This window comes from Neolamprologus multifasciatus, chromosome 1, assembly GCF_963576455.1.
Source record: "Neolamprologus multifasciatus chromosome 1, fNeoMul1.2, whole genome shotgun sequence".
Lineage (NCBI taxonomy): Eukaryota > Metazoa > Chordata > Actinopteri > Cichliformes > Cichlidae > Neolamprologus > Neolamprologus multifasciatus.
Genome location: NC_140439.1, coordinates 20,483,096 through 20,509,300, shown reverse-complemented (window position 1 = coordinate 20,509,300; position 26,205 = coordinate 20,483,096). Strand labels below are relative to the sequence as shown.

The window sequence follows — 26,205 nt, the reverse complement described above, 5'->3', positions numbered from 1 at the left end:
GGAGATTCTTTTAAAGAGCAAAAGCTAAGTTGTTTACACAAACACAATGACAGACTCTTTTGGGAATAACCACAGCAGGCCTACTTGTTGTTCCTAGAGTATTTAAAAGTAGAATGGGAGGGAGAGCCTTCAGTTTTCAGGCCCCTCTTCTGTGGAACCAGCTTCCAGTTTGGATTCGGGAGACAGACACTATCTCTACTTCTAAGATTAGGCTTAAAACTTTCCTTTTTGCTAAAGCATATAGTTAGGGCTGGACCAGGTGACCCTGAATCCTCCCTTAGTTATGCTGCAATAGATGTAGGCTGCCGGGGGATTCCCATGATGCATTGAGTTTTTCCTTTCCAGTCACCTTTCTCACTCACTATGTATTAACAGACCTCTCTGTATTGAATCGTATCTGTTATTAATCTCTGTCTCTCTTCCACAGCATGTCTTTTATCCTGTCTTCCTTCTCTCACCCCAACCGGCCAGCAGATGGCCGCCCCTCCCTGAGCCTGGTTCTGCCGGAGGTTTCTTCCTGTTAAAAGGGAGTTTTTCCTTCCCACTGTCGCCAAAGTGCTTGCTCATAGGGGGTCATATGATTGTTGGGCTTTTCTCTGTATCTATGAAGCGCCTTGAGGAGACATTTGTTGTGATTTGGCGCTATATAAATAAAATTGAATTGAATTGAATAGATGCAGTTAGGCTCATTAGTGGATTTGAACTTTTCATTGTTTGCTACTGTGTTTTGTATGGACTAATATTTGTGATTCCACTGGTGTCACTTACTGTGTTGGGTTACATTCTTTATGAAAAAGAGATTATTTGCGTTTCAATTTTCAGACTCTGTTCATTGAGTTACTAGGTCAAATTTTATGAATACTGAAAATAATAATCCCTCATAATTAAATCCTACCATCCATTTTCACTTGCCAAATTATGCTATAGTGAAAAACCAAACATTAAAAAGTTAAACATACCACATTTTAGAAGCCTTGATATTAAAAAAATGTATGAATTCAAATGTCAAACTATGAGCACAGGTTTATTCTTGTTAAAAAAAAAAAAATAGGAAAAAACACACACACATACACAAGACTTAAGAAATCAGTTTACTTTATATGAACTTTATTCAAACCTCTTGGCAAAGGATTATTGTGGAGTCCAACTTGAAAAACTTAGACAAGGATTTTAAGTAGACCTGGTAAAAAGACTTGAGTATTAGAGGGTCTTGAACATTGTTATCATATGCTGTACCCTAAAGCATCCCTTTAAATAGCTCAAAGTATATTTTGATCAGACAGGATTGCAAAAGTGTATGGAATAAAAAACAAACAAAAAAACCCAGAAAATCCAAAACGTGTATTTGAGACCCGATGATTTTCCTTACTGACAGAAATTATCAATCATTTGACAAACTAACATTGATAAAACACAAGACCCAGAAACTCCACTGATGACAACAATGAGGTAAAGGCTCATTCTTCGTCTTCATGCCGACTCCTGCAAAGGTGTGATAGCAGGAGAGGTCAGAGGTCATGTTATTAGACAGAGGTGCCCTCTGATGGCGCTGCTGTCTTATTGTCATCAGGCTTCATGGCTGGGAACAGCAACACCTCCTGTGAAGATGAAAAAAATCGAAATGTTAGCAGAGAATTCTTTTTCATGACACACTGATATAACAACTGTCAGGCCGACGTTAGCAGCTCGTTTTTTGTGTTCATACAGTAGCTTCTCATTAACCCATTATTCTTGGTAGTTCTCCAATTCTGTGCTTTTCTGGGGCAGTTTAGTCTAAACATACAAGTCAAGAAAGGCACCATTTTGTCTTACATAGTTAGGCTACAAACTGATTTTTGGGGAATAATTTTAATGTAGTCTCAGTAACTACCATTAACCACACACTAAATAACAATTTGGCCAATCTTTCACTTGTGCATTTAAAGTGTGTTCAGTTTTAAATGTTTTCTGAACACGTTAGTTGACGATCATGTTTCCCCCCCCCCCCCCCCCCTCTAATTTAAATGACTAGATATTAGTCATCAGGAGCATCCCTAATAAAAGCAACCCTGGCTCATCCTTTAACGTAACATGATTACGAGCAAGGATTAAGATTTAAAAGACCAAGACACCTAGCATCAGAAAAATACAAAATTAGCCTGGGTAAATAAAAATAATTACATTTAGCAAAACTAAAATAGCCAAGTTTATAAAAACCATGAACCTATAATGTAAGTTCTCTTCGTCAAATGTACAGTGCTTAACAAATTTATCAACTATGGTTTATCAAATCTATTTTTAATGGTAAAATATAATTACTGTTGTTATCCTGTACTTTTTCTCTGTATTATGTCAATGTAAAGCATCTCCAGGGGACTGTTTGCTGTGATTTAGTTTATATAAACAAAACTGAACTGAACAAACTGGAGCCATGAATTTTAATATTTATTATTTTACAAATAAGCATATTGTTATTTTTTGACTGAGATGCCAAATTACAGGTATTTACTTGAATCCATTAATGAAAAAAAATCAGTTTCTGTTTTTGGATGTTAATTCATTTCCAGTCCTCAAATTCAGTTATAATTAGTTTATAAATTCAATTTGTTATTTGTGAAATACATGATAGAAAGTTTTAGTTTAAAACAAGCTTTTGTAAGCTGTGTCTAATGCATTTGTCAGCCACTCTATGGGTAATAAAAAAAAAAATACACCTGTGATTATTCTGCTACAGGAGAAACAGTGAGGGTGCCAACTCTAAAACCAAAAGTAAATTAATTTAAAACTGGTTGAATGCAATACTAAAAAAAAAAAAAAAAAAAAAAAAAAGTGGAATTTTTCACAGAAAAAAAAAAAAATAGAGAGAAATTTCATTAGAGAAGAAACCATTGGCAGAACTAAGAATGATTCACCTGTTGAAGTTGGAACAGATGAAATTCTTAGTTTGATCCTGACAGCAAAAAACAGCATATAAATATAAACATAAACCTATTGAACACCTCAGAACAGCAGTAAATTGGGCATCCCCATTAGGGATGGGGGGACTAGCCGACTAGCCATCGTTGCTATTGTCACTAGTCAGAACCAGATGTATTTGTTGTTTAATCTAACTGCTTTACATTTAAATTGATACCAAATGTTGGTAAATAGTTGTGTCCTATCTGCCACCAGATGGCGTAGGTGAGCGCCTACGGGTGCGGTGTTGTGACCAGGCACGTCCTACTGGGAGGTGGCCCTTGAGTACACGTGAGTGCTGCTGGAGTGAATATATCTATCGAGGAGGTGGCCGGCGAAAGGGAGGTCTGGGCTTCTTTGCTTAAACTGCTGCCCCCGCGACCCAACTTCACAAAAGAAAATGGATAATTTATGAATTTGTTATTTTAAATTTTTAAGTGGTTTTCATGAATTTTTGAACAGCATGCCTAATTCATAATGCACGACATAACACTTTTCAGTCACAGTTTTTTTTTAGGTTTTGGGATGGTAAATTTTACATATTTTAATAATACATGAACATTTTTGTAGTATCATGTTTTCATATTATATTTAACATTGCTTTAAGTGTTTTTCTTCTTCTTTGTCTAGACTATAATATGTGATGTTCATAATGTACGATGCGAGGTGCTGCACAGTTAAGCAGCATAATTTAATATTGCCGAACGTGATTACATAATTAATTACTTTGTTTACAAAGTTTCTGACATTAAACGGTTTGCAAATTTTTGTTTTTTAAGTTTAAGACTAGTTGGTTAGTCTAATTTTCCCCCTGGTTTAGGAAAATAGGCAGCAGAACATCTCTAATCCTCACCACGAGGACTTTAATTTACCTTGATGTTGTTGGAGTCCGTGAGGAACATGGTGAGACGATCGATGCCCATGCCCCATCCGGCAGTTGGTGGCAGACCATATTCCAGAGCTGTGCAGAAGGTCTCATCGATGAACATGGCTTCATCATCACCTTCAGCTTTGGCCTGAAAAAGATCCACCTCAAATCACTGACATGCAATACCATCACAGCATAAAGACAGAACAGCAGGAACAGGACAGTGCACTGAAGTAGAAGTGAAACAGGTCATATTATCCTTTAAACACACCTTGGCTTGCTGCTCAAACAGCTCCCTCTGTCTAATCGGATCATTCAGCTCAGTGTAAGCATTGCAGATTTCTTTCTTCATCACAAAGAGCTCGAAACGCTCAGTTAGCCCTTTCTGGGTTCTGTGCCTGTAACAGAAGGGTCAGAAGTGTCAGTATGAACCTGAACATTGCCGTTTGAAATAAATATGAAGGCTAAAGATAGCATTTCTCACCATTTTGCTAAAGGGCTCATGATTTGTGGGTGATCACAGATGAATGTTGGGTTGATGCAAGTGACCTCTAGGAAATCTCCAACCAACTGTGGGGGTAAAAAGCCATTAGCAAGTCAGATTCAATGGAGGAAAAAAGAAGAATAACAGGTTAAGTAAATTTATAAACCACCTTGTCAAGGAGACGGGCAGTGGTTCTGGGTGGAGGACATTCAACTCCTTTCTGGGCACACAGGTCGTCAAAGAATTTACGTGTCTCTAAAAAAGGGAAAAACAGTAAAAGGAAAAAAAATGACTGCAAGAGAATAATACACATATTTCCTAATGATCAACTATTGTAAGGATGATGAAGTCATTTTTCTGAAGCAGTAATTGTTCGCATGTGAAGTGTCTGTTATACATTTCACAGATTCTTACCATCACTGTCATAGCTGTCAGCAGGAGGGAACTTCACTCCCATAATTTTCTCCAGGTCATGAGTCATGCTCACTCTTTTGAATGGTGGAGTGAAGTCGATCTCATAGGCCTGTCCCTCTGGACCATCAGGGTGATAAGTCACCTTGTATCCTCCAGTGATGTGCTTCACCATTCCTGCAGCAAACAAAGTGACAAAACTGAAAAGACCCTGAGGAGAAAGCTCTGATCAACTTAACATCAGTTTTCATGAAGCCATTTAGAACATCATCATTGTGCTTCAAAGTCTGCTTTCTATACAGTCATTGGCCAAATAGCAAATCACTAATCCCATTTAGGTTTTAAATCAAGTCACATATTCTAATCCAACTCAATTTATCAGGAGGTAATCTGAGTTACAGCTCATAATGTCATAACTGTTTGTGAAAGAAAACTCTCACTGACCAATGAAATAACATGGCCAGTGATGTAGTCTCTACTTACCCGAGAGTAGTTTCTCCGTGATTTCCATCAAGTCATTGTAATCAGCATATGCCATATAGAATTCACAGGTGGTGAACTCTGGATTATGAGTGAGATCAATGCCTTCATTCCTGAACTGACGGCCAACCTCGTACACTCTGTCTATGCCACCGACTACGAGCATCTGTGGGAAACATATGATGGACAGTGTATATAATTCAAATATGGTAGAAAAATACAGGTTAAGAGTTTTGAGTGGTTCACCCAATTTACTAGAACATCAAAAAAACTGATTAAGATCAAGTAAGGTCAGATGTGCTTTAGGTATCGCAGAACCGGGAAATTCTCATCACATGGCAGTAACTCGTGTCTTCAGAAACTGCTGATCGACTGGGATTTTCCCACACAACCATCTCTATGGTTTATAGAGAGTTTTCTGGTCAAACTTGCCTTGATGATGTCAGAGGAGAATGGTCAGACTGCTTCAAACTGAGAGGAGGTACCAGTTAACTCAAATAACCACTTAGAATAACCAATATGCCGAGGTACGCAGAACTGCATCTCTGAACACATAACATGAGCTACAGAAGAACACGCTACAGTTCAATACAAGTTAGGTGGAGAATTAGGCACAAACAACATGAAAGCATGAAGCCATTAGACTGCTGCTGCTGGTGTAATAGTAGGGGTACACTTTGGGTCCCTTAGCAGCAACTGAGCAACATGCTACTGCCTACCTATTACCAGAATGTACCCATCCACTGGTGGTAACATGCCATGTCACAAAGCTCAAATCATCTCAAACTAGTTTCTTGAACATGACAATAAGTTCACTGTAGTCAAATAGCTCCACAGTCACCAGATCTGAATGTGAGAGAGCAACTTTGAGATGTGATGAAATGGAAGATTCACATCAATGATGTGCAAAAATTGCTGAGGAATGTTTCCAGGACCTTAATCCTTAATTGAATCTAAGCCACGAAGGATTAAGGCAGTTCAGAAGGGAAAAGAGGGTCTAACTCAGTACTAGCAAGGTGTACCTAATAAAGTGTCCAGTGAGTGTATAACAAATACATTTAATAGTAAGCAGAAGTCTATCTACTCAAGATCAATAAAATGATTCAGAGTATTAGTGATTATTAGTAGTTAGGTGTAGTGAGAGTCCAGGGTTGAAATAAACTGTAAATCTCTTCCATCACATGAGTTGTCACACTGTAAAGAGTTAGTGCAACACATCTGACAGATGCATTTCATAACATTTACAGAGAAGCCTGACATACATGGATGACTCTGGGATAGCACATTACCTTGTGGTAGAGCTCAGGAGCAATCCTCATATACAGGTTCATGTCCAGGTCATTATGATAAGTAACGAATGGCCGGGCCACTGCACCACCAGGAATAATGTTCATCATTGGCGTCTCAATCTGAAGCAGAAAAATAAAACATGAATCAGCACGGCAGATTTAAACTTAAAATATGTTTAAACAAATATACAAACTATTAGACCATTATTTTATAAAATCCACACACCAAAAAACAAACAGACAAACACAGATTAGTTAGGTATATGTTCAAATCCAACTTACCTCCAAAAATCCCAACTGGTCTAGGAAGCTGCGTAGATATGTGATGATTTTGGCACGAGTTATAAACTTCTGCCTCACGTAGTCATTGAGAATCAGATCCAAGTAGCGCTGGCGGAATCGTGTTTCCTTTGAGAGAAAGAATTCACATTGGGAAAATATATTCATTATTCAAAAGAGAGAAAAAAAAAGGTATTTTAAAATGAACTGTCCATTGTTTTACATTTCAAAACTGGCAATATTTTTAGTGGTTTAAGTGGAACTACAACATCTGCCCAAAAAAAAAAAAAAAAAAACCCTTTCATTGCATTTAACCTAAGCTAAGGCATAAACTAAAACAGCCTTCACTAGATTAGGTGTTTGTTCATGTGAATGTGTTTTGGGTGAATGACTGAGTGTCTGTCAGAGTGCAATGAAGAAAAGCAAGCACATCAGCATTCTTAGAACTGGGTTTTGTCCTGTGCTGCAAAAACAGATGTTCTAATGGTGCCGGTCTGAACTGGAGTTAATAATAAGTTCTGCCTAACAGCACTGTGTCAGTGGTGCAGAGTTTTACTTTTACTGGCCTGTGGAAGAAAACAGACTAAACTAAAAAAACAAACCAGATTCAGCCCTGTCTTCTGCAGGTATCACTCAAACAGAAAGCATGCCTAAAGATTATATCAGAGTAAGTTAGCAGTTCATCTGCACAGATATGCTCTTATTTTAACTTCTGCAGTTTTATAGTTTTGCTGTATCAAACAAATGGCAGTGGATGGCAGCAGCTACACGTTCACTTTTCTCCACGTTGGGGCTTGCTGAAGAGGTGGTTTGTTTAAGGACTCTTGCCAGCTTTTTTTCTAGTGAAAGTTTTAATGGTGGTTATAGTAACAAGTGCTGCTGTTTTTCGCTCCATCTGAGGTCACCCTCTCAGTAAGGGAGTCCATTATTAATATTAAACCATGGCAGCATCATCGTCACTGTTGCTGTCAGTACTTCTGTTGAAAATCTGCACGGGCTTAGTGTTGTAATACCTTTTATTCACAAGCTGCTCCTAAATACGTTTCTACTGCAGGTCTATTTCAGCTGCAACTGCGCACTACAGAGTCGTGGATTAAATAGAGCATTGAACAAAATGTTTGCTGTGAGAATTAAAAAAGAAACTAGTTAGTTGATGAACTGTTGCAGCCCAATACTGATTACTGCAGTTCTAACAACAGATATATTTGTTTCCCTCCTCTTAACAGAGGCTAAAGTCTACATTCACAGCAATATTAGCTCCTCTGTAAAAGCTTTCTACTTATTGGACACTGCAGCCAAAGCTGGTTAGTGAACACAAAAGTGATCCTTAACTGTCATTGAATAAATATCATGAAAGATACACCATTATGTCCCATTTAGCCACATACTTTACAGTTAAATCACATTTCCTAATACAAAAAAGGGCATCTTATGACATGACATTAGATGTCTAACTAAAAGTAAAAATCAACGTAACTGAAAGTGAAAGTCACCACACTAACTTGTATTTGAGTTGCAAAACTAAACACTGGTAATTACAGGCTGACTAAGACAAACAACTCAAATGCTGCTAGACTTGCAGTGAAGGGAAAGAAAGTGGCACATGACTATGCTGCAGTGAATGATACTATTATGTCTTTGATAAGTCGTAACATCTACTGTGAAAAAAGGTCTACACTGGAGAAACACAGTAACATTTAAGCCTTGTAAAGTAGAAATTTTTTCTAGCTTGTGTCATTTGCACTTTGTCACTGCCTTGAAGCAGAGCACATCGTGAAATTTAAGAAGGAATGCCTTGGCTGTTAAAGCTAACCTTTGGGTAGCACTGGGTAGCACTCCCATTTATAAATGATTTAGTTCCTTTAAGAAAGAGACGACAAAAGTACCGTTTAGTTTCACTAACACTGTGCCTTAATATATAACCTGAAGAAAAGTACTGGACCACCTACACATTACAGCTACAGGAGCTGCTCTCTCATGGAATCCCATGGCATGAAGCTCTTGGCAAACAATTTTTGTGCTGATATTAATACCAGAGAAGGTTTGGAACTCACCGGTTACTAAGTAAACAAAGCATTTGTGACTTACAAATACAATATGCACCTCAGCAATTTTGTGGGGTGACTTGCTATAGTGCTGAAATGCTTCTGCTTTACGAATAATACCACTAATAGGTGACTGTGGCATATGTGGGACAGAATGAATTTTAAGAACTGACTGCATCCAATTAAAATACCATGCTTGAATTGGCAGCCTGCCTGGCTAGATGTTATATTTCATGCGCCTGTGGTAAAGGGACTGAAAACAAATGAATTAAAAGATGAAGAGGTGTGGACCAATACTTTTGTCCCTACAGAGTGTGCTGGTCACTACCTTGTCTTTGAGACCAAAGTGGAGGTGGGGTAGCATGTGCAAACATGGTGACAGTAGAGTCATCTCAATGGGAATTATACTCAGCTCCCCTTTCTTGGTCTTTCCTGGGTTACCGCGGACACCAATGATGTCACCACGGCGCAGTTTGTTGTTGATAGCCACAAAGTCATCCTCAGACTTGTAGTTTCTGAAAAAAGAAGGTAACACAGAAAATCAGTCACTACAATCTGAAGTTTCCTCGTAAGGAGAAACATTATTTGGAGACATAAATGCAGTTTTTTCCCTTAGATTTTATAATCATCACATAATCAAGAAATCTTGATGAAAAGGTAAATCATCAGCTCATTATAATTTCAATATATCATTATGAATCTGTAACATTTACTTTTGCACAATCCATGCAAACGAAAAACAAATTCCCAGATGGGGAGTGTGTCATTCACAGCGTCAAGAGGTGAAATCTCTTTGGGTTTTCTAAAAGAACAAAACCAAAACCAAAAAAACAAAAAACAAACCAACTTTGTTTCTGTACCTTGAATTTGCCATAACTTGCAATTTGACTCCTTCACCTCGCAAGTCATAGAACAGCAGCTTGGCACCTGAAGCCCTCTTAGCATGGACGCGGCCTATCAAACATATATTCAGTTTGGATTAATTACAATTAAGTGCAAACACACAGGAAAAAAAGGAGATAGTAAACACTTTTCACTACCTGACACACTGAGAACAACATCTGTCAGCTGGTCTCCAGGCTGTAGATGATTGTATTTCTCAATGAACTCTGTAAGCGACAGGTCCACATTATACTTGTGTGGGTAAGGGTCCTCCGCTGTGCCCTTCAACTCCTGGATGGCCTGAGTGCGGATCTTAAAGTATTGCTGTATTACATGGGAAAAGACAGATGTTCTTGTTGTTAATATATGTTTTTAAAAAGGGTTTAATATATATATATGCACTGAGGTAAAATAACTACGCAAAACTCTCACATTGGGGTCAAGCGTCTCCTCATCCAAGGCATTTTCTGTTTCCTGGTCATTTGATTCTTTTTTTTGCTCCACCTGCTCTTTAACCTTGGCTTCTTTCTCAGCTGCCTTTTTCTCTGCTTTCATTCGCCTCTTCAGCTCACTGAATAAAAACAAAAACAGCAATCAGTGGTTGGATACCACACTTTGCCCTTATGATGCATTTGCAACTAAAATAATAATAATTTGAAATTCAAAAAAGCCAAAAAGTCACATCATATAACCTACTCTATTATTGTAACCAAAATAAATAAAAGCAAAACAAAAGGACAACATGATTTTCTACTAGCAGAGAGGTACAACAAATATTCACGCAAAACGGTATGGACGAACACATCAGCTCTAATGACAAAAGGTTGGTTGTTTTCCGCACTGGAATGGAAAAGCCACCAACCTTTTGTCACCTCTCCAGCGGTTCCCGTAAATCTGAGCTGGGCTTGCAGCTGTACATGGGGGCGCATATTTTAACCACTGTCCCCTGACCCCACAGGCTTGGCACAGCTGCTGCCTGGCTGCCCTGACCAGACACAGCATGCTGAACTACGACAGTCAGCAGACAGACCTGAGAAAATAGACATATACAAAGACAGTGTACAGTATATGAAGGCTGTCTCTGCTCTGTCCTTCAGGCAAAACTACACCCTGCTGGGGTTGATAGAACCCTCCTATTAGGCAAGACCCTCCAAGATCCAAACAAGTAAACAAGTATATATTTTTACATAATTAGCTTTACACTTCCTGTAATTAGATTCCGGTTTCACTTTCTACAGCTCTACTCTTGGCAAACAAAGATGATCTGGAGGAACGAAGTAACATGCGCTTGGCTTTATTTAAGATTTTTTATATTAAACAGAGCGTCCTTCTAAATAAACAAATCAGCATACATAGTTTCACCCGATAAACCATCATTCGCTAAAATTATAACTGCACATGTAAGACGCCCACGCGATTGCACGACGTATCGAAGTCGTTTAACAATGTATTGTGGATGTTGTAGTTTCACACGTCAACAAGAGACACTTTCGCCACTGGTCTTAAATTAAATTTAGGACTGCAACTACCAGAAACACACACGACTTGAATTCTGGGGTATGTAGGCTAGTACGATGCCTCAATACGGGACCTTCACTACGTTTTCACGCTCTGACCTGATGTTTTGCGGTGCCAAACTGGAACTGCCATAACTGTCGAAAGGAAAAAATCTTGGACGATGTGACAAAAGCGATAGAGGTAAAGAGCGGTGAAAATGCGAAAGAAGAAACAAATAAGCTCACTTTTTGCTGAGTTTGTCTCCGTCCACCGTCTTTACGTCTGCCATGTTCTTGATGCAGCGCTCAGAAAGAGCAACTGACATGCGTGCGCCGCAGAAACGCGAGAACTGAGTGGTGCGTTTAAAGGACTGACGGAAACCAGAAAACTGACACGTCCAAGGATACGTCACAAGGTGGGCTACAGTTGATTTAACAAACGATAGGCCACAAATTACGACCTGCTGAATGTGGAGAGCTGACTGTTTTTGTTGTTGTTATATTCTAATTTATTTATTAATAAATCAATACATAAATCGGGATTTAATTGCATAGTAATATTACTAAATGTTCTGAAATCTAACATGAACAGAAATGTTTCATAACTTGTATGTTGTCGCCTTCATGCTGCATGAATGCGTGTTGTTTAATTTATATCATCTTTCAACACATTTAAAGCTGTAATAAGGTAGGCCCAGTTTATTCTCCCTCCATCCTAAGCTTAGGAGAAACGTTTAAAAACGATTTTGCCAGACTTTATTCCATTAAATGGCGCAATAAATAAATTAACTCTCAGTTACAGATTGCTTTATCTGATATTTTGTTGCTACTTATTTCATTAAAAAAGGGTGTTTTGGTAACAATATACTAAATGATACTACTATTATTTTCTGAAACATAATCCTATGTTTCATCAGAAAATAATCTACATAAAGCCAGTGTGGAAAAACAAACACAAAACTAGGAATACCTTAATTTGTGTTAAGAAGGCATCCAAATAATAAACTAAAATTAATAAAAGTCGTGTCCTCCTCTCATAGCCAAGTAATAGTTTTACACCAGAAACATGAAATAAAAACCCAACTAGAACTTAAAGTAAATACATTTATTACAGATAGCAGCAAGTTTAACAGAAAATTAATTGCAAGAGTAAAAATGTCCCAATAAAAGCCAGATATATAAAAGTTATTTATTTGTTTGTTTGTTTTTTTAATATTTTGGGTAATGATGATTTGATAGTTGTTCACACGGTAAGAAACAGAAAGGAAGATTTTTACACCTTCGGATGTTTACTAGAAGAGTGGTTCACTTAGGCTTTAAATATGGCAGAGAAATCGAAGTACAATTTGTAGAGAATTTGTGGCAAGGATAATTATCCACACCTTTTCAAATTGCAGAACAAACCTAGTGTGCACCACCTTTTACTGGTCTCACAGGTCTGAGCAAAATGACTCGTGACAATTAAAATGACATCCTGTTGAACAGGATGTCCTGAGGGACATCAGAACCACTGCACAGTAAACAACTGGTATAGACGGAGGTATGACTCACATCTCCTAACAAAGCCTTTAAGTAAGATGGGAACAAAGAAAACACACATTTGTGACCCTTGTCTAAACCAAAACACAAGAAAGCATCTTTAATTGTTGCTGAAAAGTTAGCATTTTGACTAACAGAATTAAAATCAGGCAGAAATTGTAAATAACAAAGAACAACTATTTTGGTTTCTCCTTTAGTCTAAAAATGCGAGAGGCTATATAGAAAAATATATGTTCAAAAAGTAATAGATCTACATTTAAAAAGGTTTATTAGCTGCATAGCAGTTTCAGAGAAAAATCTTTTTTGCATCTGTGTCGAACAACATAAATGCAATGGGTACTTCAGTACAAACAAGTGAGATATGACACAAATTGCACAACACATGAATCCACCACAACCTCATTTATCTGGTCACTGTTGTCGAGCACTTAAAGCGCACTCAAAGTGTTATGGCTTAAAACATTCTATTTAATAAGGACTAACCATCACCGGTAGGGCCAGCGGGGTGTTAAACAAGCAGATATGGTAAAACGTCAATCTGACTGTTGCTACAACATCTCGTTAAGGCACGTGTACAATCTTTATGGGTGTTTTAAGCAGTGTTTATGGTGTAAAAAAAACAACAACAACAAAAAAAAAAACACAAAACAACTAAAATGTCTGTGACTCTGATGACATAATATTAATAGGTTATAATAAAAGAAAACCACATCTTGTTCTACTGAAAAAGAAAATTAAATAAAATGAGAAAAACGAGAACTTTTTTCAAAACAAAACAATCCCTCTTGTTTTCCATACACGACGGTGTAAATGAGGGAAACACACTCATATCTGATCAACAATTACACATAATATACACAACTGAGGAACCCCCCCCCCCCCCCCTCAAAAAAAAAAAAGTAATCACCTCCCCCTTATGTGTACCATTCATTCACTGTGTCTCAAAATGACACTTTTACAACCATGATGCACATTTAGGATGATTTTCATTGTAAAAATACTGCTGCCCTGTTTTTAAGTATTTGGTCACATCGGTCCTTCGGTCTAATTACAAACCATAAATAAACATGTGACGTCAGCTTAATGGTGTAACTACAACTTCTGCAAGTCACAGAAGGAACTGTGCACAGAAATATCCATCGCAAGGTGCCTGTATCAGCATGTGTGCATGTCTCTTTGGGGGATGGCTGCCAAATCACAATCTGTGTCATTCACAAAGTTAGAAACACAGCTCCGATTACAATTTGGAGACCTACCAACACACAAATAAATTAAGATATACTTCTCTGAAAAGAGGCACAAGTACTAAACTGATAAAAAAAAGAATTAGTATCTACAAACAAAAGGAAATTAAATCATAAATATTCAACACTGGAAATATTAGTTATTAAACAAAGTCACAAATTGAAGAAAGCCAGTCTCAGAAAGCTCTTTTCTCCAAAGACGGGTTTTCTTCAGGAGTCGCGTCCCTTTAAAAACCACTCCAACTCTTCCAACTGACGCCCTGTAGCTCCACATATTACATTAATCGAGTTTACATTGTCTCCATCCAAACCGACAGCTAAATCAGATTTGAAAGCGTGGAAAATGTAGCGGTGTTGATGTACTTCTGACAAACTATATACAGAAAACACGGCAACAACGAGGCGTAAAACGGAGCCGATCCTATCAGAGACCAGCACCTTGTTCGTGCACACACTTTAAAGGGAAACTAGACATGACATTGAGGGGAAAAGCGTGAACAGTAGGACAAAGTCTAACAATAAAATCTGTAAATTCTGTAAAGGAAGAGAAAAAAGCTACGCTGATCTTAAAGCTAAAATGCAAGTCTGTAAAAACAGAATAAAAACTCATGAGCCATAAAACTGGCCTTCCATCATTCCTGGATTCATTCAGAGCAAGATTTGAGTCAAACTTTGGTCCAGAGGTCACTGGCAAACTGCTTACGGCGACATGAACTGTACAGTACAGTACAGTATCCAAACTGTACAGTATCCATTTACAAGAAAACATATGTAGCGGGCTCTATTCGTGCATGTTAATACACTATCCTGGATGAGATGTGCAGTAGCATTAGTGAATGCTGCTGCTTTTTCAACATTCACTGAATCAATCACATTTATAACCTGCTGGAAAGGCTTTAAAAAAAAGAAAAGAAAAAAGTCTACTACTCCTGTTCATGCGTGCCTGCCGCAGAATGACACCAACAAAATGACACTAAAGCACACAATGAAAATATAATATATATATTCTACATATAATATATTCTGCTCTAGGTGCATGTATATATACGAGATATAGGTCATCTGAAGTTAGCATTTAACATTTTAATGCAGGTAATGTAAGTTTTTCCTGATTTGTCCAGTTTTCCAGCACAGCTTTTAGGAATCTAATATGTTAGTACGATGCCAGGTCTCTCGTGGAAATTCGATTTTTAATCTGAATGAGAATTTTTACCTGGATAAATAAAATAAAGGACTAATAATGTTTTAGCTTTTTCTGTGAATGAACAGTGACAGTTGTATCATAGATGTCAAAAAGTCACACTGTTATAAAACATTTTTGTTATACAGTAACTACTTTGGACACATTTAGCGATACTGGCTTAAATCCGACTCTCGTGGTAATTTGTTTTTATGATCCATATTCATATTCACTGTAAACAATGCAGAAGAGGCAGCTTCAGGCAAACTTGCTGCCTCCTGGTGATGATTTTTTTTTTTTTTTAAATGCCTTAAATTTTGTCACGCCTTCATTACAAAGCCTGTACACTGTGGTGGATACTGCAAAGTATTTCATACTCAAAAAGACACTGATCAGCCACAACATTAAAACCCATCTTCCTAATATTGCATGGGTCCGTCAAGAACACCTCTGGCGGAGTCCTGATCTCTGGTGGCGAGGATCCTTCTGGACTTGGTCGGTAGTAAATTGAGGACTCCGTAGACCAGGCTTGTTCCAGCTCAAACTGTCGATGCTTGACATCACTGGGATCTGGGAAGCGTGATGTTCCTTGAGCTGTATTTGCGGTGGTCAAACAACAGGTCCAGTTATCCTGATGAATGTCAGGAACCAAGTTCTCCCAGCGGGGCGATAAACTGCATTAAACTATTGAAGGTTTTATTATTGTGGCTGACTGGTGTGTGTTTCACATCTACACTGACCATCACACTGACGAGCTTTGCTTGAACTACAAATATTTTAGTTTATAGTCATCAATCTACTCAACTGGCCTTGACAAGACCGATTTGCAGCAAAATATAACACAGAACAGTACAGTACACCTAGTGAGCATCTGAGCTTCCATCATCAATGAAACCAAAGTCACTTTGTGACAAAGACAACTAAAGCGGATTTATTTACATTATCGGGTGCAAGCTTGCTGCTACAACAATGAAATATTAAGCACCCACAAACAAACAAAACTTAATTGCGATATTACATAAGATTAGTGTGTATTCGTTTTTACAGCTCGTCCTTTGTCTCTCATTTCTCTGCCTGCTCCAGCTTCTTGCACACTTTCTACACTGTTGGATCACATGACTCAACAGAAGCTACCTACCAGGGGTGTCAAACGTGAGGGCAGAGGAGCCAATTCAGCCCACTCGAAGACTTTAACAAACTGTCAAACTTGCACAATCTTTGGTCTCTTCAGTCTGTAATTAAATTAATTAATTAAGTAATTAAAAATCATCCAACTAATGAGAGTGGCTGTCTAAACCAACTCCCTCTTGAAAAAGCCTGTCATGCTACACTAAAGTTAAACCAAAAGCATCTCAGACTGTTGGTTCTTGTTTTCTTTATGAAAAATGGAGGACTCATTAAGTTATGTTTATTAAACTTTTTAAAGTTGAAGTTCAGTGATTCAACTACCCTAACACCCACTGAAATGAAATCAAACTGATTTCATGTGGTCCTTGAACTAAAACGAGTTTGACACCCCTTCAACGCCTACATACCGCACTCCTCTCACTGTGTCACACGATCCATGATCCGTGCAACCAAAATACAAAAGTTTTTGAAAAAGGAAAAAAAAAGAATGTGATTTGTGAAAACACCACAAGAACTAAAAGATACTGCAAATAACATTAGTGAAATTCTACTTACAGATAGAAATCTAACAAATTCCTAGGATTGCTGGTTAGTGTCTTTCCCGAGGTCTAAATTCAACATCTTTCAAAGTTTCACGGAGGTTTCCTTCTCTGGAGTCCATTGCCATTTTCAGCCATTCAGTCATTCAGTTAGAGATGTTTATGTTTCATTTCTTTTAGTTATCCGAATATTAATTTGTCCACTTTATCTTCATGGTCACTATAAAATCTTTAGCTCATCTTAACTGTTCTTTCCTAACACACCCTTAAAAGACGACCAAATCATATGCATATAGTTCAGAAAAAAACAAAACATGAAGTGACCACAAATAAACACATTACTGAGGGTTAATTTTAAAAGTTTAACCTACATAAAATTGCTAAGAGACAATATTTGGACCTACAAATTTTTACAATCTTTCCACATATAAAACTTTTTAAAGAAAGAAAAAGTTATAAACCTGCATTCAATTAGTAGGAACGAGTTATGTTGCTGCCCGGCTCCTGCAGGCTGACCAGCAGATCGTCAATCTTCTCCATGTTCTGAGAGGCAGACATGGTGTTCGGCACAGTGCCAGACTGAGAGAGGGACTGGCTGAGCAGGGACTGGATGTGCGCTTCACTCTCTCTCTGGTTCTGACCAGACTGGCTGATTGCTATTATCTGATCTGACAGCGTGTTTCCAGGAGTTTCCATCAACTGGCCACATTCTGCAAGGAAGGAACAGAAAGAGCTTCATGACTCAACAGGAACCATAGTCAAGAAAATTACAAACCACAGGCCTTTGAATAAAGTAAGCAGTGAACAGATTATTAATTAGTTATGCTTTGAATGAAAAGTGGAGACACTACTGTCAAAAAAAAAAAAAACTGACTGTACTCAATTCTTGCCAATTTGCAACCTATAAATCCGACTTAAAAATTGTGTTTTGTTTTTCTTTTATTGAACAATTAAAGGATGGGGATAAAAAAAACTTTACAAATATGTTAAAGATGAACATTAATAAAAATAAAAAGGATAAATTCTAATACTGGTATTTCACAGACATGTGAAATTTAATCTGATGTAACTAATTTTTACCACTTGAGGGCAGCAGAAACAAGTAGTGATACATAGAGATACAGTCTATGCCAGGGGTAGGCAAGTCCAGGCCTCGAGTACTGGTGTCCTGCAGGTTTTAGATGTGTCCTTGATCCAACACAGCCTGGAGTTGCCTACCCCTTGTCTATGCAATGAACACATTAACTTTCTATCACGCTTTAAGTTGATGTGAAACTACTGAACAGATACGAAGCAATGCTCAGTAGTCAAAGTTGTGAGTCTCATCACTCAACGAAGCTCCTTTTTAGCTCTGCTAAATAATGAAGAAGAAAAATGGGCTTTTGGACTATGTAATACTCCTGTATACTGTATCTTTTCTTGCCATAAACAGCTGTTTGCTGCATCTGGATACAACTCTAATCAGAGCAACCAGAGTGAACTAAAAGAGCAAAGCTGTGAATGCTAAAATCAAAACAATGAGCCCAAACTACTGTTGGACAGCTAAGTGATAATCTTGTTCCTCACTTCTCACTTTGAGTCATTTCAACAGTTTCAACAACGTGCACTTGCCTAATAAATTCCTTACCGTTCTGGATACTGAAAAGGAAGAGGCCAGCTTGTTGAGGCTGGCTGGATTGATTGACGCTCCCACTCACAGCTGTTTGAAACAGAGATCCTGGCTGTTGAACAGGGGAGGACGTAGTTGTCTGGAGGTTTGCCACGCCATTCTGTGAGGCAAACACAGCTGATTGTGCAAGCTCCTGAGCGGCCAGACCCCCCTGCAGAGAGGCCATAGTGGACTGAGGCATGAAGAGACCCACAGGCTGCTCCTCTCTGTTGCTGCTGTTCCCCAGCTGCATAGGTTGTTGCTCCTGAAACATGGCTTGCTGTGGTGGTTCAGCAGGGTTCCCTAAGGTCATGGGTTCTGGGCGATCTTGCTGGGTTACCGTCACCATGTTGGCTTGAGAAAAGGGCAGAGGGGTGTTTTGGGGCTCTTGAGAAACTAGACTGTTGTTGGTCAAAGGAGGCATTTGGCCTTGGTTGCTGAAAAGGATGCTAGAGCCCTGGTCTGGTGTGGAAAGGGTGTTGCTGCAAAACAGCAAGCCAGCCTGCTGTTGCTGCTGCTGCTGGCCTGGAGAAAGTGAATTTGTAGATGAATGTGGGGATATGTTCTGAAACAGGGTGGCCTGCTGGGCTGGCTGTGTGTGGTGTTGAGGCTGAGATGGTTGCTCCTGCTCCATGGGGCTTCTCTGCTGGATGGGGGAGATCTGGGTCTGAAATACTGACTGTGGTTCAGGGGAAGAAGATTGTAAAGCGCTAAGGAAGGCCAGCTGCTGCTGCTGTTGCTGCTGTTGTTGCTGCTGTTGTTGCTGTGAACTGTTGTTTGAAAGCTGATTGGACATAGAGGTCTGGGGGAGGAAGAGTCCAGGGGATGAGGCTTGCTGCTCTGGAGACTGTAGCACTGTCATGGTGCTTTGGAAGAGTGCAGCCTGGACCTGTTCCTGGGAGGCTTTTTGAAACAGCGCCCCCTGTGGATCCTGCGTTTCTGCCAGAGTGCTGGGATTGTGAAACATCGGTGGTGAAGAGTGAGATGGGGTCTGCTGGAGGAAGTTTGTCTGGATAGAAAGAAGATCATTTGCCTGCTGAAAAAGAGCTGCTTGCTGTTGCTGCTGCTGTTGCTGTTGTTGCTGTTGCTGTTGCTGGTCCGGCTGGAAAAGTGATCCCTGGTTAGTCACCACACCTGGTGATGAGACCTGAAGCTCTCCATTCTTGGCCTGGGATGTATCCTGAAACATGGCACAGTGCATCTGCATCTGTGACTGAAACAGCTGCTGCTGCAGATTCTCCATAACCTGCTGCTGCTGTTGCTGCTGCTGAATTTGCTGTTTTTGGATCTGTTGCTGATGCTGGATGTGTTGCTGCTGCTGTTTGGTTATAGGGTTGTCAGATTGAAGTGATAAGTTACAGTATCCTTTGGCTTTTAGTTGTCTCACCGCTTCTTCCAGCTGGGCTACTTCATCTGGAGGAAAGAGTGGCAGCTGCTGTGGTTGAGATGCAGGTTCCCCACACAACCTCCCCACAGCTCCAGAACTGACACCTGGCCTCTCCTGCCTGAGGCCATCTCTGGTCTCCAAAAGGAACTGCTGTGATCCTTGCTGAAGCAGAGAGTCTGCAGGCACAGAGAACGAGCTGGCCGCAACAATGTCCTGCTTCTGGATGGTGCTTAATGGCTCAGTGCTGGTAAAAACAGGCGCCTGGCCTTTGTCAGGATCACCTGCAGGCTGAGACAGGTTGCTGGAGAATACTCTGTTTTTATTTAGATGTCCTGCCGTCATATCAGAGTTCTGCTGGGCTGGGCACAGATCACCAGTCTGCTGGTAACCCACAAAACAGAACACAAAAGATGTGCTTCACTTTGCTTTTCAGTTATGCATCACTGTTATTCTCTTTTTCAAAACACAGAATACTACCTTTATGCTTTATTTCAGGGACAATAAAACACGAACGAACTGAACGACTTGACTTTAAAACAAATTATGAAAGCAACATATAAGATAAAAGCTTCACCTTAAATACTCCTGAAGACTGAAGGTTGCTTGTCACCTCCATTGGAGTGACATCTTCTCTCTTTACTAAAGACAACAAAGGTATCAGGGATCCATCTACAACTGTACGAGTAGCAAGGATTACATTACATTTTTTTCCCATGTATTCACTTTACTATATATAGGAAACCTTGGTGTCTTTGTTAAAAAAATTGAAATAAATAAAAGATAACCTTTAATTTGCTCATCAAAAGAACACGTCTTCACTGGAGAAGGCAACTCTTTCTTCACAGGAACATCGATTGTTGCTGCAAGTGTCAGCAAAACAACAAAAATCGATGCAAGATTTCAGCACAGTTACTTAGTTACTTTAGTTACTTTGTCACAACTTACAGTGTTTTACCCAGAGGACTAAAAGGATATCAAATTAACTAGTAAAGAGACAATTTAAAAGGTAATGACTGCTAAAGCTAACAATGACAATATATTGATATACTCAACAAAGAAGTGATGTAAGTCTTATGACTACTGTACACAAGAAAATTCATAAAAGCATAATTATATATTAAAACAAAAAAGGTTTTTAAGGCCCAATCACACAGGCCAATAGACTGGTTTGCAAACCCCTGGCAACCATCGGTCACCAGGAAAAGAATGTGTATTCCTCAAGGCCAAACACCTAGAGAATGAACATTTGCCCTGTGTGTCTGGGGTGTTAAATACAATCCAGCTTTATTTTCTAACTAGGTTGGTCTGCTTTGGTACCAGTCAGTAAATCTAATCAGCCATGTGTGAGAAATGACCCAGTAATCTGAAGGCTTCATGCAAGGTCACCAGAATCCCGATTACATTTTCATGGTCATCTTTCTATCAGATTGATTGTAAAAAAGACACACTTTATGTCAATTAGTGTGAAACGGATTCAAACAAACCTGGATCTGGAGTGTAAGTAAATTGCTGAACGTCATGGGATCTCCCAGCATTCGTCACCACGTAGATTCCTACACACACTTTAGATGTGATGACTTGGTTCTGGTAGGGAGGAACCTTTACTATCAGGTGATTCTTTGGGATGATAAACCAAAAAAAAAAAATCATCAGCAAACGTGACTACAACAATAAGACTACCCAACTTCAGCATTCTGCTATAGAGATTTCTATGACACATCTGACATCACAGTGAAACCAAATATAAATGGGAAATAAATCATATTTCTTACTCTCGCTGTAGACGATGTATTTGCAGCTACCAGATATTGATATTATTTTGCTATTAATATTAATCCTACATGCAGCCCTCCCATTTATCGAGGCTTGGGACCAGCACTTTGAGTCCACTAACATTCCAGCCTTGACCCTGGGATCTGATTGTGTCTGAGGCGGATGTGTTAGCCACTAACATGCAGCCATGTCAACTAAATATCAATGACAGTAGCACTTCCAGCTACCAGCAGCTGGTGGCGGTAAAACTTGGCTCAATAATGAAGAAGCACTGTAAGTAATGCCAAATTATCTTTCAAATCATCAAAGCATAGTTAGCCGAGTTGGTTCATTCAATCATGTTTGTTCAGCCTTTCCAAACAACACACATCACAACTTCAGATAACTGTAAAACTGGTTTATGAGGGTGTCAAGGTCTTAGCAAAATGTGAATACTTTCATTTGGCAGCTGCAGATTCATCGCTCTGGTCATTTCATTTAACAAGAGCAAAGGTTCAGACTGGACTGTTGAGACACACTCAGTAATAGCCTCTAAGATGGAGTGTAATTAGGTCAGAACACAATGAGACTACTCAAACCTTTGAACAGCAGCCATTTAAGATGATTACATCTAAAGCCACTTACCAGTCTGAAATGGCTGCATCTATCTACTGAGCTCGTTAGCCATTACCATAATTGTTTGTCACAAAAAAGATTAAAAATAAATAAAAAACACACCTGGTGAAAAAGCTCCATGTCAATTTCAGCCTCTGCCTTCCATGACTTCTCATCTGAAACACAGAAAAGATGTAAAGCATCAACCAGGGAAATGACCTCACCTATAATAACCATGCAAAACATAAAGCTTTACTACTGACCAGAGGCATTCTCGTGAAATATGACTTTGGTGTCTTTAAGAAAGTTTTTTCCAATGATGAAGACCTCCTCTCCACCCCTCACTGAAGAGCTGTGCAGTGACTTTTTCAGTATTTCAGGCACTCCTGCTGGCTGGGCTGTAAACACAGCAGATACACGTCATGCATTTATGTTTTAAAGTTTTATTTATACGTGCAACCCAGGCAGAAATAAAATGAAATCTAACAGTAACAGCAAAGAAATTCATGCTGAAAGGACTGAAGCAGTGATTCAAAAAACTAATATGAAAACAAAAATTTGTAAAGTAGATTGGCAGCTTTGTTTTGCCTTTTCAAATTAAAACTTTCAGTAAATTTAAATATTTCAAAGATATTTTATCAAAAATGAAAAACTGATCACTAAGTATTGAGAAAACTGTAAATGCAAATGCTTAACATACCCTTTACCTTCAACATTGATTTTGGTGGGCATTGTCTACTGTACACCGCACCCATATCCACACACACATGTGCGTGTGTGGATATGGGTACACACACACACACACACACACACACACACACACACACACACACACACACACACAGGATGTTATTAACCATGTCAACCTTAAACATAACCATTACTTTCTCACATCTAACCCAATCTTATAACTACCTCGTCGGGTCACGAGTTACAGTCTCCATAATATGACTGTATAAACAGATTTAAGTCCCCACGATATGAGTAATATCCGCCCCCACACACGCACACGTACAAACATGCACACACACTAAGATGCCAAGCAGGATTACTGTTTTTTCTTGTTTCGTGGAAAGATATTTCCCTGGGTTGTATGCTGGCTCCGTGTAAACAATAGAAGTTCACACACCTATTGTTTCGTCCTTGCCCTCTCTTTCTCCCCTGCCACTCTGAGAGCAAATTCTCCCAAATCCACTGACACAGATATTTTCTTACGGCCCTAAGCGTCTTTCCTGTTTATGAAACCAACCACACCTTTGTACTGTAGGCATTCTGTAGGCATCATTAAACAACTCAGTCTAATGGGATCTTTGTCTCCTTCCTCTCCAAATGTTGATATCAGAAGACAATAGTCTCCTGACCTCTGACTCTAAAAATGGAGAAACAGGAACTGAAAAAAAATTAAGTTTACAGTATTATAGTCATTACTAACAAGCATGTTACAGGTCAGCTACCCATTTTTGCACACTTAACCTGTCATAACTACATGAATATCGTAAATAGTACCTTGTAATTAAACCTTGTTGGATAAAGTTTTTTTTAAGTGGTTTAACTAATATACCGACTTCACAACATAGTATTTCCAGTCAAAGTATGAGAAAAATGACTTACTACACAGGATTGGAGATGAGGGAGTCTGTAGTGTAAGCACTGAACCATCTGAACGGGGGATGTTGACCCGAAACACAAGCCGAGCACGTGTGCTCTTCTTCTTTGATCCGGCCACCCCAATGCGAGCCTCTACATCAGCGTTGCGGAGCTTCAGGATCCCAACACAGTCCACCCTGCAGTGAGGGGCAGTGTTAACTTGGGTTTACTTGCTCTCAAGAGGATTTTGGCAATTATAAGGAAATGTTCTTAGTTGGACTAACAACTATCACTAAAATAACACAATTTCAGTCTTAAGAAAAGCACGTACGCTAGGGTCATGTTGGAGCTTGGATCCAGGGACACTTCGATAACAGTTGTGCCTTCAATATCAACCTCCTTGCAGGCTGTGGTGTTGCGACCAGTAACCCTGCAGGCTTGGTAAAACCCATGAGGCTTCACGCGGCCGGCATCGGTGCCAACGAACACCTGCAAAACCACTGGCTCGCTCACTCCCTCCATCTGTGCAAGGCAAAAACAGATGAGCAATCAAACGGAGCTCATTGTAGATCTGCTGTGTCATAACATTTTCATGCAAAACTATGGAGTGTAAGTATGAACTGCTTATTTCTGAAACTTCTGTGCTAATAATGAGCTCCCAGTTTACACTATTCCATCATATAATGCCCAATCACTTCTGTGCATTCAGCTGAACTTGTGCATCTTCACCTACCTGCCCTGACATTGATGGTGTCAATGTCTTGCTCAAGGACATTGTTGGATTAATTTATTATTGGATTCTGCTTTCAGATGCAAATCGGTCAGCTTCAGTTCTTTATGGCTTTGGTGATTGTTTTATCAGTTTGGATTCACCTGTCATTTCTGGGCTCTGGCTGCCTTGTGACCATCTGCAGAACCTGGGCAAATTAATGATCAAACACAAGACAATGTGCCTGTTCTGACTAACGTCTGGTTTTTGTCTGCTTTTGAAGTCGGTTAACTACAGTTACAGCTTTAGTCTGAGCGAGTACATAAAATTTAATTCCTTTTTCATCAAGCTACAGCTCCTTAAAGCTTAGGTCCCTGTTTTCACACATGAACTCAAGTGAAAGTTGGATTCCTGATAAGTGACTGACAGTCTGAAGGAGCCGATTTCCTCATCCAACGTCCTCGTTTGTGAACAGCAGTGAGAACTAACAGTCTCGTGAAATATTACAGCCTCTGACACTTTGTTTCATCCTCCCAAGGACGTAGATATCCACTTGAACACAAGTGGAACACTTCACAAAATCATTGTCAGTGAACACAGTCCAGACCCATCACTTGGAGAAAACATTTGATATACGTAAAACGCCTATCTGTTAGGAAGCTCAAATGAAAATTGAGGGACCATTTTGCTTTCAAAATGACAGCAACTTGTCTTCTCAGTTCAATACAGTATTGTTAAAAAAAAGTTGTAGGGAAGCCCAGGAGTGCCCCAACTTATTTGGAAAATGTTGCAAGTAATAAATTCAGTATCAGCAAATACTTTCACCGTATGCTAATGTTAAACACAGGGATGCTAAAGCAGTAGAATTTCAACATTAACTACAGAGCGGTTTTACAATTACCTTTACAGTAGGGAAGCCCTGCTGAGTGCGGTCCTTCACTGATCCTCTGCTGCCTTCAGTCAGATAGCGGGCTCGGTGTTGGGTCTCAGGCTGGACGAGGATCTTCAACTCTTTCCCCTCACTCTTTTGTGGGAACTGCATCGAGAGAATTCCTCCTTTCTGAATAGTAGTCTGAGGTTCATCAGAACTGCAGCAAAGACCAATTTGACAGAGACACGAGCAGATGATCTCTAATTCTAATGTTTTCATGTAGCCTATGATGGATTAAAAAGTCTTCAACTTAATCCATGCAAGTGTTTGCAGCAATGTTAGGTTCAGAACCCCAGTTTAAATAAAAAGAACAGTATTATATATCTGTATGCAATTGGCTGGGGTTTGCTGCAGTACATAGCTCTCAGTCACAACAGTGAAACTGCTCTGAAGTTGCCATGGTGCTCTAAGCAATGCAGAGTTCAGAGGGTGTCCATCAACCAAACATTTTCTATCCCCAGCTCCTAAAACGTTCAGCCTTATCTGTTTATTTAATCTGCTCTGCTTATCCTAGGTCTTTGAGAAGGGCTCTGTGATTCACTGTGGCTGACCATTGTTTGTACTTCAGTATCCTGCCCCTCCCTCCCCTCTGATCTAACCGCCTTCCTTCAGTCAAAGTGTGGTGGGAAATTTAGAGCCAGATCAGTTTGGTAAAGATTTCCATCTGTCGGTGTGTGCCATCGTATCATTTCGTGATACTACCTCCTTCTTAGTTATAGTCAGAGAAAGCCTGAGTACCCAAGTAACTACTAAAGGGCTGGTGCAACTATCAAAGGAA

General features: G+C 39.3%; 2 protein-coding genes across 15 annotated transcripts in view; both read right to left on the bottom strand.

Moving 5' to 3' along the window:
• Positions 1-1,090: 1,090 nt before the first annotated feature.
• On the bottom strand, positions 1,091-11,548 carry kars1 (lysyl-tRNA synthetase 1). Of its 2 annotated transcripts, XM_085155554.1 has the most exons (15): positions 11,415-11,511; positions 10,535-10,702; positions 10,105-10,243; positions 9,831-9,996; positions 9,651-9,744; positions 9,119-9,305; positions 6,749-6,874; positions 6,467-6,586; positions 5,181-5,343; positions 4,701-4,874; positions 4,456-4,541; positions 4,287-4,372; positions 4,074-4,200; positions 3,807-3,950; positions 1,091-1,598 (listed from the first exon to the last, which is right to left on the bottom strand). In XM_085155554.1, the coding sequence occupies exons 2-15, from the start codon at positions 10,672-10,674 to the stop codon at positions 1,524-1,526; spliced, it is 1,827 nt and encodes a 608-aa protein (XP_085011680.1). In that variant the 5' UTR covers positions 10,675-10,702; positions 11,415-11,511; the 3' UTR covers positions 1,091-1,523. The 2 variants fall into 2 exon arrangements, with proteins under 2 accessions (XP_085011680.1, XP_085011681.1); XM_085155555.1 differs by lacking the exon at positions 10,535-10,702 and having other exon boundaries at positions 11,415-11,548.
• Positions 11,549-12,258: 710 nt separating this feature from the next.
• Positions 12,259-26,205, bottom strand: part of nfat5b (nuclear factor of activated T cells 5b) — a 39,737-nt gene continuing 25,790 nt past the window's right edge. For 7 of the 13 annotated variants that reach the window (XM_085155548.1, XM_085155541.1, XM_085155551.1 and 4 more), the window contains 10 exons: positions 25,398-25,584; positions 24,119-24,309; positions 23,812-23,984; positions 22,464-22,598; positions 22,324-22,376; positions 21,318-21,450; positions 20,619-20,693; positions 20,408-20,508; positions 18,426-20,214; positions 12,259-17,508 (listed from right to left, as the gene is read on the bottom strand). In XM_085155548.1, the coding sequence (XP_085011674.1) occupies positions 17,270-17,508; positions 18,426-20,214; positions 20,408-20,508; positions 20,619-20,693; positions 21,318-21,450; positions 22,324-22,376; positions 22,464-22,598; positions 23,812-23,984; positions 24,119-24,309; positions 25,398-25,584 (3,076 nt within the window). In that variant the 3' untranslated portion in view covers positions 12,259-17,269. The remainder of the gene's footprint in view (positions 17,509-18,425; positions 20,215-20,407; positions 20,509-20,618; positions 20,694-21,317; positions 21,451-22,323; positions 22,377-22,463; positions 22,599-23,811; positions 23,985-24,118; positions 24,310-25,397; positions 25,585-26,205) is intronic. The other 6 variants (XM_085155546.1, XM_085155549.1, XM_085155542.1 and 3 more) reach the window with 5 other exon arrangements.